The 16,364-nt window shown below is 41.5% G+C and overlaps 1 protein-coding gene across 1 annotated transcript in view; it reads right to left on the minus strand.

Annotated features, from left to right (window-relative positions):
• The window catches only part of LOC109935037 (disks large homolog 2-like), an 890,971-nt gene that overhangs the window by 89,943 nt on the left and 784,664 nt on the right, over window positions 1–16,364 (minus strand). Inside the window, exon 18 of the mRNA XM_048598394.1 lies at window positions 12,120–12,296. Within this exon, the coding sequence (XP_048454351.1) occupies window positions 12,120–12,296 (177 nt within the window). The remainder of the gene's footprint in view (window positions 1–12,119; window positions 12,297–16,364) is intronic.

The raw sequence follows: 16,364 nt of genomic DNA on the forward strand, positions 1-16,364 counted from the left end.
AGGTAAAGGACAACCTTGTGCTACAGCCTATTTTTTTAGTGAAGAGTGAAGACTTGGAAACTGCTTGTACTCCTGGTACCAGGAAATGTACAAGAGGAACCTAGAGTTGTATATACTTTCTGGCTTTCCTCCATTTCCAGTGGGGAAGTCTGTTTGCTATTGTTACTTTACTTTCATAACAGAGAGTAGAAGATCCTGTATACCAGAGAGTAGGTGCTTGACGCTTTAAGTGATACCAAAGGACTGAATACCATGAGCAGTTTATTTAAGAACGTGTATTATTTCTTTGGAGGCAGTTCAGAGAAATTTTGCTAGAGATGATTCCCGGTATGAAGGGATTGTCTTATGAGCATTAGTTAGGACGCTAATCATTGGAATTTTGAGGAATAAGAGGTGATCCCATTGAAACATATACGATTCTTAAGAGATAGTAGGAACTGCAGATGCTGGAGAATCTGAGATAACAAGGTGTAGAGCTGGATGAACACAGCGGGCCAAGCAGCATCAGAGGAGCAGAAAAGCTGACGTTTCGGGTCTAGACCCTTTTTCTGAAGAAGGGTCTAGCCCTGAAACGTCAGCTTTCCAGCTCCTCTGATGCTGCTTGACCTGCTGTGTTCATCCAGCTCTCCACCTTGCTATCTAGGATTCTTAAGGCGCTTGACAGGGTAAATGCTGAGAGGATGTATCCCTCATGAGAGAGTCCAAGTCCAGAGGGCATAGCTTCAGAATTAAGAGGCACCAATTTAAGACTGAGATGAGGAGGAATTTCTTCTCTCAGAGGGTTGTAAGTCTTTGGATATCCTTACCACAGAGAACTGTGGCAGCAGAGTCCTTGTGTATATTTAAGGCTGAGATAGACAGATTCTTGATCAGTTGGGGAATCGAGAGTTATGGGGAAAGGACAGGAAAGTGCATGTGAGGAATATCACATCAGCTGTGATCTTATTGAATAGTGGATCAGGCTCAAGGCCCCGAATGGCCTACTTCTGTTTCTATTTCATGTGGTATTATGGTCTTATGGAATCGTCAGCAGAAAAGGACATTCAATATTTAACATTCTCAGGGCATAAATAAACTAAATCCAACAACTAAGGAGATGGGCTTTTGAAGAAAAGGAGAGTGGAATAGACAGGTGCATTAAGTTTGGAACAAGTCCAAAAAATGTGAACTCATTCAAGAAAGAACCAGATTGACATTTTAAAAAATATATAACCAAGGGATGAAACAGATAATAACATGGTGTTTAACTTTGGGTTCTCTTACTGTTGTATATGTTTCTTTGTAACTACGACTGTATGTTACAAGTTTAGGAATGAGACCCTAACACTCCTGTGAATTTTATCACCATGTCACACGTATAATAAGATCCATTACTTGTAAATTGGGCATTATTAATTAGGTTCTCCACAAATTAAAATAATTACTAGCTATCTAATAGAACAATGAATGGCTCAGTGGGTTAAGTAGTCACACTGTTTATTTCTGCAACTTGGTATGAAAATAAGTGCAAAAACAAAGTTGCTGGAAAAGCTCAGCAGGTCTGGCAGCATCTGTGGAGGAGAAAACAGAGTTAATGTTTCGGGCCGGTGACCCTTCCTCAGAACTGAGAGAGAAAGTCAGTTGGACAGACAAAGGAGTTGCTAACAATCAGGCTGGGAGGGTGAGTACTTGTTAATGGGGACTGTTAGTGACTAACAGGGGGTGTGTAGTGACAGGCTATGTGGTAACAAGGCCTGATGTGTGGGGTGGGGGACTGGGACATGGGAGTGTTTAGGCCCTAAAATTATTTAACTCAGTATTGAGTCCAGAGGGCTGTAGAGTCCCCAAGCGGAAAATTAGGTGTTGTTCCTCCAGCTTGCGTTGGGCTTCACTGGAACACTGTAGCAAGCTGGACACAGAGATGTTAGCCAGGGAGCAGGGTGGTGCATTGAAGTGGCAGGCAACAGGTAGTTCAGGGTCTTTTTTGTGAGTAGAACGTAGATGTTCTGCAAAGCGGTCGCCAAGTCTACGCTTCGTTTCCCCAGTGTAGAGGAGACCACACTGTGAGCAGCGAATGCAGTAGACTAGATTCTTGGAAGTGCAGGTGAAGTGTTGCTTCACCTGAAAGGTATGTTTGGGCCCTTGGATTCTGGGGAGGGAGGAGGTAAATGCGCAGGTGTTGCACCTTCGCCGGTTACAGGAGCTAACTGTAGGGCTTTGGGGAGGTTTTGGGGTTGAAGGAAGTATGGACCAGGGTGTCCCAGAGGGAACGGTCCCTGCAGAAGGTGGACAAGGGAGGGGAGGCGAATATGTGTCTGGTGGTGGCATCATTTTCGGCATATAAACTGACGTTTTCCCAGCCACCAGGAGTTCTGAAGAAGGGTCACCGGACCCGAAACGTTAACTGTTTTCTCCTCCACAGATGCTGCCAGACCTGCTGAGCTTTTCCAGCAACTTTGTTTTTGTTCCTGATTTACAGCATTCGCAGTTCTTTTGGTTTTATTTAAAAATAAGTGCAGGCTGATAATTTTGAACTCTTCTCTTGATTGACACAAGTATCCAAAGTAAAATAAACATATGTTCACCAGTCTTGTAGAATATAGTTAAAAATACAGAACAATAATTAAAAATGTCAATACAACAGATACCAGATTGTTAAAAGAAATAAGGGAGGAAATTACTAAGGTTTTGACCATCATGTTTTAGTCCTTCCTGGCTGCAGGAGTGGTGCCAGTGGATTGAAAGCCTACGAAAGATTGAATCATAGTTTAAAAAGTGAGGAAGGACTAATTATATAAGTATAGTCTGGTTATCTTAAGTATAGTTTCTGAAAGGTTACTGAAATTAATTATGAGATATAGTATAAACCTTTGTTAAGGCAAAGTCCTATCTGACTAACATTAATGTGTTTATTGAGATGATGACAAGTAAACTTGATGAGGGCAGAGTTGTGGTGTGGTCCATGTGTATCTGAGCAAGGCTTTTCACAAAGTCCGACATGACAGGTTTGTTCAGAAACATAAAAGGCTTTGGGTCCATGGGAGAGTGGTAAAATGGAAAAGTTGTTTTAGTGTTTGGTACCCAAGAGTGATGATTGACATGGATATTGGAACACAAAATCTGTACTACTGTAGTTCCAAAGGTCCCTATAATTGTTCCCTTACTTTGTATAATTTATACTTTTGACTTAGATTCAGATGTGTGATTGGCATGATAAAGAAGTTTAAAATGATACAAAAATTGGTTGTGCATTTTACAGTAAAGAGGAAAGCTTTAGACTACAGGGAGATATAAATGTTCTGTCAGTTGAGCTGGAAATGAAAAGTTAAATTAATTAACTAAAAATTGATTAAACACTGCCTTGTACATAATGACTGAACTTCCACAACCCTCTGGGGTAAACTATTCTAAAGATCAGAAATTCCTCCTCATCTCAATTGAAATAGCTTGCCTTTTATTCTGATACGGTGTCCACTGGTTCTAGAATCCACAGCCAGATTTCAGCAACTTATGAACACGAACTCTTATGTCCCTTTGAACATCAATACATGTCAATCTTTCTTACCAAAGTGGATAACCTCACTTTCCTACACAATATACCATTTGACATGTTCTTGCCCACTGAGTCAGATGTTTAAATCCTTCTGAGGATTCTTCCATCTTCGTCACCACACATATTTCCAGCAAGTTCTATATTACTGCAAACTTTGGAATAATACGATTGCTCTTCATATCCAAAACATTAATATAGATTATGAATAGCTGAGGTACAAGTATTCTTCATTGTACCATAGCCTACTGGTCACAGCCTGCCAACCTAAGAATGACTCATTTATTCCTACTCTCTGCTTTTTTCTGTTAGCCAATCCTCAGTGTGCTTGTATATTAACCCCAATTCCATGCACAATAATTTTGTTTACTAATCTCTTATGTGGGGACTTTTTCAAAGTTATTGTGGGGTATGGTTATTTTTGCCATCCGAAAATCCAAATTCACCACGTCTATTGGCTCTGACTTTTTGATTCTGCAAGAAATATCCTCAAAACCTTCAAACAGGTTTATCAAACATGATTTCCCCTTCATAATTCAGGTTGATTCTGCACAATTAATTATTTTCTAAATATCCAGTACTGTCATCTTTCATAACAGATTCTAGTATTTTCCTGACTACTGATGTCAGGCTAACAGGTCTGTTGTTGTCTGCTCTCTCTTTTCTTCCTTTCTTAAACCATATTTGCAACCATTACAAAGTCAAGATGATCATCAATGTATCCATTATCTCTATAACCATCTTTATCAGCACTCTAGGGTGAAAGCCATCAGGTCCTGGGGATTTGTCAAATTTCTATTCCATTAATTTCTCCAATACTACTTTTTTTTCCACTGGTACTAATTTCTTTGAGTCCCAGACTTTCACCAGACTTTTGGAACTTAATTATTTCAGCGAGATTATGTCTATCTTCACAGACGAAGGCACAAGAAAAAGCATTTATTTAGCTTTTTTGCCATTTTTCTATTTCCTGCTATAAATTCTCCTTTCTGTGCCATAATGGATCCACGTTTGTCATTCATAATCTTTTCTTTTTATATATTAATAGAAGCTTTGACAATCCATTTTTATGTTTCTTGCTATTTTACATTCATATTCATCGGTTCAGTGGATAGCACGGCTGCCTCACAGCACCAGGGACCCGGGTCCGATTCTACCCTCAGGTGACTGTGTGGAGTTTGCACTACTCCTGTTGACTGTGTGTGTTTCTTCTAAGTGCTCCAGTTTCCTCTCACAGTCCAAAGATGTGCAGGTTACGTAGATTGGCCATGTTAAATTGCCCATAGTGTTCAGGGATGTGCAGCGTAGGTGGATTAGCCATGGGAAATGCAGGGTTACAAGGATAGGTTGGGGGGGGTGGGTCTGGGTGGAATGCTGTTAGGAGGGTCAGTGTGGACTGAATGGGCTGAATGGCCTGTTTCCACACTATAGGGATTCTATGATTCAATTTTTTCTTTATCAACTTTTTTTGTCCTCCTTTGCTGAATTGTAAGTTCTCCCAACTGTCAGGCTTACAACTTCTATTAGGAACCTCTTTGATCTAATACAGTGTTCAACTTTCCTTGTAAGACATGGTTCTGTTACTGATCCTATTAGGTATTTTTGCTTGTTAGGAATGTATGTTTTCTGAAAATTAATTTTTTTTTAAAATGTTAGTCATTGCCTATCTATCAAGAAACATTTTAATGTATTATAATGAGGTCTGGGGGCAATTCTGGACATACTTTGACATTTCTGCTCCAGTTTGCTGTCATTGTGCATTGCTGGTTTCACTTGCCTTTTGGGGACAACGAAGTTAGATGTAAACAGTAGGTTGTTCTTTAACAAATGATATTTGTATAGTTACTGACTATTCATTGGCATGTGTATAATGAGTGTAAAGCTATTTGAAAGGTAATCAAGTATTGAAAGCATGTAAAGTGCATCTGATTATAAATCAAGTCAACTTATCTAAATCCTTAATAATGCATTGGTGAATACTCATTTTAAACACCATATACAGTTCTGGCAGTTTATCTAGATAAGAATATTGATGCATTGGGGAAATTTCTGGGAACTGCAATACTAAATATTTAATTGAAAAAAAAAAGCTCCGAATGGAGTTTGACACAATGACTTGGATTCAATTGGGAAAAAAACAATTGGGAATAAAGCTGATCTTTCTATCAATAAAAGTGACAAGAGACATAGAGGAAATTGAACAAAAAGAAATTGATTTTCCAGTGAGCAACACAAAATGGGAGGCAGACTCGATTCCAGATAGTGAAACCACTACCTTTGGGATACAATATTGCCGGGGTTGGGCCCTTGATACATTTAAGGACATGTCTGTTACAAAACCGGCAGATGTAAGATGGGAACACAGAGACGGCAGAATAAAAAGCCAACGGCTGCTCCTCAGAACTCTTCTCAAAATACTGGCAAGTGTATCAAATGCAGTTACCAAAAAATTGAAATCTTCAAAGAAGGTAATGACTCAAGAAGACTCTCAGCTGCTGAAGAAACACAGAATATATGCAACTCCTCATCTTTGGAGGAGTGTGTGCCTAGGACACACTCAGCCGAAGAAGCTGTGGGGCATAATGTCTTGGGAAGTAGGAAACATCTGTCTCAAACCACCTGGAGAAGGTGTTCTTCTTCATGCTGGACTACAATGCTTTATCCAACTCATCTGCATGTGCTGGAGAAAGTAGTGCATAATGACTTGGAAATGGTTAAAACCATTGGAGTGACTCCTCTCTTGATATCTCTCAGGGTCTCAATGGAGACAGCAGTGGACATTGCAATGGTGTCTCAGTTGGAGGAACTTTGGGATGGCAAAAGTATTATTCCAGGTCCAAATGACTGTTGTGGAGGTCAATGCATGCTGTTTTGGGGCAGGTAGATTGGGGATTCATGCGACACTTCATCTGAAAACATGATAAGCACTTTGTGTTATGGAAAGCTTCTTTAAAGTACAGGCTTTAGAGTCTCGAAGGCTAGCTCTCATGAGTTCCCTTTGTGACTCATAAAAGTCGCTATGGCATCTCAAGACTCCTTTCCCCACATTCATCCCTCTGACAGGTGAAGAAGGAGCAAAACTCCGAGCAAGCAACGACATATTTGACTATTGTCCTAGATTAGTGCAGATTCTTTCACCTCAGTGGATGTTTCAAAGTGATTAGGAATGTCAGTACTTGACAAGCACAGGTCAAGTGTGCAGGGAGATGTGACAGAGACAGAGAAGGCAGTATCTTTTATATACACACCCCTCAGAGTGGGAAGTGCTGTCAGAATGATGCTTAGCTGGAAAATGAAGAAAGGCCCTGAGGATTAAGTTTGCGGTTAATACTTGGAACATCAGCAACAGTAAGAGATATGATCTGCCCTGAATCTGTGAGGGCTATTGTTTTGTGGATAGAGGGCTTCATGCAGCAGTAGAGCTCAATCACGTCTTAAAACTTTTGAGTTTATGACCAACTCTAATGAGACAGTGGTTAGATTCAAGGAGGCACAGAATGTACTGTTTTTCATGTAGCTTGGACCAGTTTGTTGAAATGCTGAGTCACCATGTTCATGGAATACATGAAGTGTTTTGCAGGCTGCACAGGTTCTTTGCACATGTGGTCAAAGGAGGTGGGAGAGGATGTTAACTGTGGTCCAGCAGCAGCAATCCTCAAACCAAGGGTGGAGGATGTGCCTGAAGATAAGGAATATTGCATTTCTCGGGGCACCCTCACCAAACCCAGCTTCTAGAGAGAATCTGTGGAGCACAGCCTGGTGACAAGGGCTATCCTACAGGGAGGCAGGCACAGCAGTCCCAAGAGAGGGCTCTACCGACCAAGATGAAGATAACAACCATATTCGTTGCAGCTGCAAAGCCAGAGAAATGAGCAGATTGCTTTCATTTCCTTAAAGGTGCTTTCCGAAACAACATGTACAGGTGTTGGAGGGTGGAGGTTACCATGTCAAACAGATTACTAAGTGCATCACTATAGTGTATATAGCTGTCACCTGTTGATAGACAATTAAGAGCACATTGCAAATAAAATCACTTCTCATCACTTTAAGATGTACAATCATATTAATTTGGTGCAAAATAGTGCAAACCAGCAGTAAGTGTATTAACTGGGGCTATTCATCAGTGAAGATTCAGGCAGTAGCGCAACTTCATTAAAGTAAAATTGCATAATCCTGATAAATGATTGTCATTCCTGGTCAAATCACAGGCTTATAAAATTCACATTTTTGTGGCAAGCCCACAATAAGACCTTGGAATACATTAGGTGAACCTCTGCTAGATCAGACCATCACTCACAGCAATGTTTTGGCAACTTGAACCTAAAGACCTCATGGTCAGTTGGGTCACTTTGTGCAGTGGAAGATTCTCCCTTTGCATTCCTTATCCTCTTGCGTGGTCTGATTTGCCTCTTCCCTCAATGAAATCAGTTCTTCCACTATCAGCATCTTCAAAGATCTCTTGGTTTTACTGAGTCACATTGTGAAGGACCATGTCCATTCAAGAGATCCTGGCAGGTTTGTGTTGCAAGTTTTGTAGGTATTTTTAACAGCTTGATGGATGGCTCAATGAGGAATCAGGTGAGCAGATAGCTCTTATTGTAATATTCTGTGCCTTTCTTTGTGCCATTCATGCAGCAAGATTGAGAAGACATTCCTCAATGGATAGACACTATCCCCTAAAATCCAATATGCACTTTGGTTGGGTGGATAGCTGTAGAAGATTTGACTGGAAAAGAATGAAATTATAATGGTAACAACCTGGCAAAAGTTTGCACACATGAAGGAAGCTCTTATCATGCTCAGACTATATGCATATTCAGGAAGTGATAAGCTTTTCTAAAATGTCAGTAGGTGGCTTGATGGTAACATGGGTTTAGATAATCATTCAGTGGATTGGGAGAATCCAGTGATGGTGGCAAAATCAGTTCCCTCTGTACCTGTGAGACTCCATCATTCACAATTCTATTCTGCTCTCCAACCTTGCCAAAGATGACATTTGCTATCAGAGTGATGCAATGGTGTCCAGCTGACTATTAGATGCTGCAGGGATTTGCAGCTAAGCTTTGAGCAGTGAAGACATTCTAGAACACAATGACTTTGACTTGACTGTTATTGGCAGGATGGCATGATCTGTGACCTGCTCCCTGGAAAGTCGTGGTTTCCTTTGGCACTGGCTTTCCATTATGTTTTTCCTTTATTGGTCAGTGCATTGAACATAGGAGTTGGGCGGTCATGTTGCGGCTGTACAGGACATTGGTTAGGCCACTTTTGGAATACTTCATGCAATTCTGGTCTCTGTGCTATAGGAAGGATGTTGTGAAACTTGAAAGGGTTCAGAATGATTTACAAGGATGTTGCCAGGGTTGGAGGGTTTGAGCAATAGGGAGAGGCTGAATAGACTGAGGCTATTTTCCCTGCAGTGTCAGAAGCTGAGGGGTGACATTATAGAGGTTTATAAAATCATGAGGGGAATGGATAGGATGGACAGACTAGGTCTTTTCCCCAGGGTGGAGGAATCCAAACCTAGAGGGCATAGGTATAAGGTGAGAGGGGAAAGATTTAAAAGGGACCCAAAAGGCAACATCTTCACAAGAGGGTGGTGTGTGTATGGAATGAGCTGCCAGAGGAAGTGGTGGATGCTGGTACAAATACATTTAAAAGGCATCTAGATGGGTATATGAATAGGAAGGATTTGGAGGGATATGGGCCAAATGCTGGCAAATGGGACTAGATTTATTTAGGATATTTGGTCAGTATGAATGAGTTGGACCCGAAGGGTCTGTTTCTGTGCTGTACATCTCTATGACTCTATCTCTGAATACTTTTCCCTGTTCTGATGAATTCTTTGCAGGGAAAGGTAATTTTTTCTCTCTGGTGGCTCATAGCCTTCTCCTCTGAATTTTCTGATGCCAAGGATTCCTTTCTTCATGCACATGCTGCCACTCCACTGCTTGAATGGTTTTTATTTCTGACAGTCCAGCTCACTTTTCTACCTGTGGCCTTACCGGTCAGATGAGGTATACATAGTCTTAGTCAGTGACCCTGTGCCCAAGTGATGCCAACTGGGTGAAGATCACCTATGCATCTCAATTTGATAAGAATTCTGCCTTTTAGTTCTTCCCCTGCCCTTTGTGTTCCTGCAATTTTTCATGCCAGGGAGAGAACATTTTCTTTCACACATTAGATGGCCCACCAGTAACTTGCAGATAAGGCTTCTTTTAACTGAGTCAGTTCTGCTGCACCCCTGCCTTTGTGTGTACATGCTGAGGGATTCTGAAGTCTGGCCATCTTTCAAAAAGTTACAAATGGACTGAATACTACCTTTACGAGGATCAACTGGTCTCTTAATAGGTGTGGTCCTCTTCCAAGTGCATGCTTAACCCCACCCTCATGAAATCTATTTCTCACTCTACAGGAGCTACCAAACCTGCTAGGCTTCTCCAGCACTTTCTGTTTATAATTCCCACCCTCATGAAACCTGCTGACAATGAGAACAGAATTAGAGGTTTTAGCTATGTTTGAGGCAGCAGTGAATTTTTACTCTCACCATCGCTACCCTGGCTCAATCTGGAATGGGAAGCCCAAACCAAGGATGAGAATTCTAAACTAGAGGCAGGAGCCAGTGTTGGTCAGCAAGCTCATATATGATTGGCAAATAGAACTTAGTGCAAGTTAGGATTTAGCAGCAGAAATTTGGACATGTCCAAGTTTACAGAGAGTGGGATATGAAGCTGGCCTGGATTTGATGCAGACGTAATGAAATTATAGATGAGGGTTTCAGCAACAGATGAGTAGAAGCAGGGCAGAATGAGTAATTCGAAAGGCGAAGTAAGTCTTGGTGATATGCGCTTGGAAGTTCAGAGTAGGGTCAAGTAGGATTGAAAAATTGCAACCAACTTTGTATATGCCTCAACAAAGAAAATCTTAGTGTCTAGTTTTAAACAAGGGTACAAATGATCATCATGACATTGGCCCAGATCTTCCAGATTTCAAAATATTGGGGAGCAGGCGAACAAAGGATGCTATAATGACCCCTCAGAAATTCCAACAAGGACTCTGGGAATTGCCCAGAAATTTGAAACCATTCTGAAGGATCCCCTGTTGGAAGATTTCCCAGAAAAAAACTGTACGCAGGCAAGTATACAACTTCTTTTGTTCAGCGTTCCAAATGGTGTTTCAGATATTGATGAGAAGGACTCTATAACTCTATAAAAGGCACCTGCATGGGCATATGAATCGGAAGGGTTTAGAGGGATATAGGCCAAATGCTGGCAAATGGGACGAGAGTAATTTAGGATATCTGGTTGGCATGGATGAGTTGTACCAAAGGGTCTGTTTCCATGCTCTATGACTCTGTAACTGGGGTATTAATGTTACATGATTCCTGAACAAGATTGCACAAATAGAAAGGGCTTCAATTAGTGGCAGGGCAAGAAGTCTGACTACGGCATTATCCTGCCTAACTAAGTTCCCTTCCACCCTCCAAACACATGAGGAGAGAGACCATAATATTGTAACCACTAAAGGAAATCCTAGTAGCAGCTAAAATCCAGGACTTAATTTTAAAATGTGACAAGTGGAGTTGTTACCACCATTTAAGGTATTACATAAACTAATCAACAAAAATATTAACAGATAACAAGGTGTAGAGCTGGATGAACACAGCAGGCCAAGCAGCATCAGAGGAGCAGGAAAGCTGATGTTTCAGGCCTAGACCCCTCTTCAGAAATGGGGGAGGGGAAGGGGGTTCTGAAATAAATAGGGAGAGAGGGGGAGGCGGATAGAAGGTCGATAGAGGAGAAGATAGGTGGAGAGGAGACAGACAGGTCAAAGAGGCAGGGATGGAGTCAGTAAAGGTGAGTGTAGGTGGGGAGTTAGGGAGGGGATAGGTCAGTCCAGGAGGATGGACAGGTCAAGGGGGCGGGATGAGGCTAGTAGGTAGGAGATGGGGGTGGGGCTTGAGGTGGGAGGAGGGGATAGGCGGGAGGAAGGACAGGTTAGGGAGGCCGGGATAAGCTGGGCTGGTTTTGGGATGCGGTTGGGGGAGGGGAGATTTTGAAGCTTGTGAAGTCCACAAAAATCTCCTTTTGCTTTCAACAGAAGTACGTGAAACTGAACATGGCAAAGCAGATTTCATGGAGTCATTTCTAATTGTCAAATGCACAGTTGTGATATATTGTTGCAGCAATATGTTGTTGAATCAACCAAATTGTAAGTCGTACCAAGTTGTGTTAACAAAATGATGACCAAGTGCATTTGTTGCTTCCTTTTTGTTTTGCCTTAACACATTGTAGGAATTATAGGTTGTTATTGGATATCTAAAAATGGCTTCTGAACAATCTCAGGCTGTATTTAAATGCTAACAGTGACCACAGAAATATAGTACAGATGGCAAAGAGATTTGATAAACTAGATGCACTGTGCGTCTTTCTTTATGTGGACATATTTCATATTGTATCCCTCCTACCGTAAGTGTAGACTTCAGATGCCAACCATGGAAAATTAGAGGATAGAATATTTATCGTGATGACATAAACTTTTCTAAATTCAACATACAGAGAATATGTGGTAAAATTTTAGAATTATGAACCTTCTTTTGCTTGGTATAACACCCATCTCTTCACTGTCTCCCTCAGGTGTAACCATTCGTGCTTGCCACCATTCATCATCAGAGGCGTTGATAACATGTAAAATGTCTCCATATTTGAAGCTGAGACCTTGACTTGGAAGACCACTGTCCTTGGTTTTGTCATAGTCAAATAGAGCTCTGAAAAACATATTGCAAAGGCTTTTAAGTCTTGCATTTTTGCTAGACAACAAGATATTTGCTACTGCTTTAAGCACTTTATTACTCAAATTTAAAATATCCTAAGTGTGTTTTCTTTTTTATCATTTTTGCTACGTAACAATGCCCAATGATAGGTGCCCTACATCCTCAGAGCACATATTCATTTCATAATCGATGCACTAGTCTTATTTTATGAAGAGTTATTCATTTGAACGGATGATTGTATTTCTGAGCACTAAAGGTTTGGAGGAAATGCACCTTCCGCTTGCTACTCCATGCCCAGATGTAATTTCCTTAAAACAAATGACAGAACAGCTCTGCCATTTCTCTAATGATGAAATCTAAAATTTTCTCAGTTGTCAAAGTAGCAGAGGTAGTTGACTCAAAAGAAACTGTCATAAAAGGAAAAGAAATTAGACAATGGAGATTCATTTTAAATGCAAACATGGTTGCATCAAAACTAGCCCTCGATCTTCAAAAAATTAATGCAAGTTTTTGAGAATCAATATGTAGAAATTACTTTGTTTACAGTTTACACTAGTTTAAATTACCAAAATTATAATTTTGTAGAGACAATGGGCTGAAACTTGTGTTGAGTTTGGTAGAATTACTCATGCCACAAGTTCTCTCACCATGTCTTACCCAACTCACCTCATTAATTGCTGTTTACCAATGGGAAGTATCAAGTCCAATTTTCATCTCATCTTACCAAATGATGTTCCTGGAACAATATGAAACTCACCAGATAACTGCATTCAGATCAGCATCACTTGCATCAGTGCCATCTTTGAAAGCATGCTACACACCTAGAATAGTGCTGGAATCTGGCAGCTGTCCTGCTTGTTATTTGGTACTCAGGAGAGATGGTCAAGAGGGGAAGTTGGACCACAATTCTCTGACAGGCACCTGGAGAAGCAGCGAGGGAGCTGTGACATTACACAATACCAGCCTAGATGGAGACTGTCACCTGGGTCAGTGCCATTTCCAGGGTGCAGAGGACTGGTTACAGTACCAGATAAAAGTGACAATTTCCAGTTTGCCAGAGTAAGTTCCCATTATCTGTATCCTAAATCTGTATGTGAAAAAGATCTCTGCCTTTGCAGGAGAAGGCTCAGATTGCTCCTGTGAAGATGCAGAGACATTTCACATCCTGGCAACTGAGTAAGTATCATGTATACTGGAAATTCCATTTACTTACACTGAAACACTATTATTAACCATGTCATACATGAGTCCCCACTTGTAACCAATGGTCACAACGCCCTCTGTCTCTTATGTCTTCGAGATGCAGCCAGGATCCCATGTACATCTGCAAAGAGCAAAGCCTGATTCTCGCAAAGCACATGTCCTTTACCTCTGTGAATGAAAGTGTCAAAGGCTGCCTGATGAAACCCACACTAACTCTGAAGCAGAGACGTTGGTGGCATTGGTGGGTGAAGAAGGTACGATGGGAGGCTGCTGAGGATTTCACACCAAATGGGTGAGGGAGAAACGCCTCAGGCCACTAGCCTTTGGAGGAGTGCTGGCAATAGGCTCTTGTTCAGCCCCAGAGAGTGGTGGGCACCAGGATGCTGAATAAATTTAAGGAGGGTAGAGATGAATTTTTAATTAGTTATAGATTATAAGGGTTATGGAAAGCATCAGGAGAATTGAGTTAAGGCCAAGATGAGATCAGCCATAACCATATTAAATAGTGGAGCAGGCTTGAGGGGATGAATTGTCTCTTCCTGTATCTAGTTCTTATGATCTTATTTTGACAGGGCCATCACCCTCAGAGGATCCTGGAGCGTCTGTATTCCATTGCTCCAGGAGTAAAGGCAAGGTGAGATTGGGGTGGAGAGTCTTGACCCCAAGAGTACTCTGTCCTCATGAAAACACACAAGAGACACACAGCCAGAAGAGGAGCCACTCACAGGTCCTTTTCCATTCAGGACACTGAGGAGGCAGCCTGGTCCTCCATGTCCACACCCCTCTGACCTTTGACCATTAGCATGTCTGGCCTGTCCAAACCCAAACACCCATAGGTTACCCCTGCCGAACTGCCAGGTCCAAAGGACTTCACTATAAAGCAGGTTCTCTCCACCCCATCTGCGCAACAAGGTAGTGTTGTGAGGTGCAATAGCAGGAAGAGGAGAAGAAAGGTACACAATGGCCATGGGGGAGTCACACCTGACAGTAATCGAAATAGCTTTTTTTAATTAAAAAAAGCTATGTTTTTTTTAAACTGTTCATCTGATTGTCCATGACTCAGTGTAGGGCCTAGATGAGTTATTACACTCTCTAGACAGTAACAAGGTGTAACCATTGGTGGTATACAATAAGCTCGAAATACATCATGTGGGAGCAGGGGTAGTAATGTATGTACATTCTGACACTTTAGGCTCCCTAGCTCTGTCAACATTGCCTACTATCAAGTTGGCTGTGCCCAAGAGATGGATCACACAGAGAGGGTCAATGCTGCAGGATTGCCAAGGAGTAGACAGCTTGCATACCTTTTTGCTGACATATCATACTATCACAGCCAAAGTTCTTTCCCATGAACATCCAGGGGGGCCAGAACGTGGTGACTGTGGCATTGGTGGGTCCAGCACAGGTGGCATTGGTGAGCCTGGCACATGACACATGGCAACGGTGGCAGTGAGAGTAATCTGCACATTTTCTTTTCCTTCTGTTTCTGTAATTTTGGTTTTGTTTTAATTCTAACTATTGTATTCGAAGATGCCACGGAGAGTGACGACTCTGAACACTTTTCACTGCACTCCTGTACTTGGGTGCACATGGTAATTATCTAATCTACCTAATTTAGAGTGACCATTTGCATTTGCAGCCTCCTCCTTCATATGTCAATTCACTTACCCCATCCATTGTATGTGCATTTATGGTCATTGTCCTGATCAACGTGAACTTTCAGTATGTTTGATGATTAAGACTACAGTGAGCAGTCCATTGCCCTCAATTTCAGCCTCAGCTTCAGTATGCCTTTGAAATACTCACATTTCCTTCTCCCCTATTGGTGCCCATTCCATCAATCCTCGATGCTTGAATTACAATTTGTGCAATCGGGTGACTAGGATGCTGGCTGTACTGTGCAACAGTCCTATTCAAGCCTGCACCTATCTTGTTGATAGTGTGCCACAACAATCTAGCATCTGTATCACGTGGCAGCAGCATTTGTGCTAAACACAATGTATCTACAGCAAGCAGTCAGACATTTCTGAAAATTTGATTGTAGGCAAGATAATGGTCATTCAGAGAAGGCAGTGAGCTGAATCCACTAAACACCTGCTTTGGTTTTCAGGTTGGGTTTTCTCCATGACCAATTTATTTCCAAGTTCGGTAAGATCGCAACTAGAATATTAATCAGGCAAGTTTGGCCATCAACAAGGAGCTTAACAATTGCTGTCAATTGGCAACTTGCCACTACCCAGTAAAAGTCTCACCACGCTGCTTGTGAAAACCACAAAAGATGGGATCAGATGATCGTGAAATCGAGACCGCTTCACTGAACTTGTGTCCTGATTCTGCCACACATCTTACTATAGCCCACAGAGAATAACAAGGACTGCAGATGCTGGAGTCAGAGACAAAACAGTGTGGAGCTGGGGGAACACAGCAGGCCAGGCAGCATCAGAGGAGCAGGAAAGTTGACGTTTCAGGTCGGGACCCTTCTTCAGAGCTGCCTTCTTGAACCACTGCAGAAGGCATGTACCATGTATATATGAAAAGGAAACTATTATAAGGCTTAATCTGTCTAAAAGTCACAAACTCACCAGGTCGACACTTCACACTGTTGACAGACTGAACATCATATATAATACACTTTGGTATCATGAATCATACCAAAAGGATGGAAGATTCAAAATATTGTGCACCGTTTACAAAATGGAATAAAGCAGATGACTACAAACCATTTCGCCTCATATCAGTACTAGGAAATCTGCACGTTTATTATTTTCAGACAAAGCAAACACATTAAATCAAAAGATATCATTTTCTAATGGATGTAAAACCAGGAATAGATAATAGATAACCCTAATAAACCTCATT

Source organism: Rhincodon typus, chromosome 6, assembly GCF_021869965.1.
Source record: "Rhincodon typus isolate 14 chromosome 6, sRhiTyp1.1, whole genome shotgun sequence".
In the NCBI taxonomy this organism is placed as follows: Eukaryota; Metazoa; Chordata; class Chondrichthyes; order Orectolobiformes; family Rhincodontidae; genus Rhincodon; species Rhincodon typus.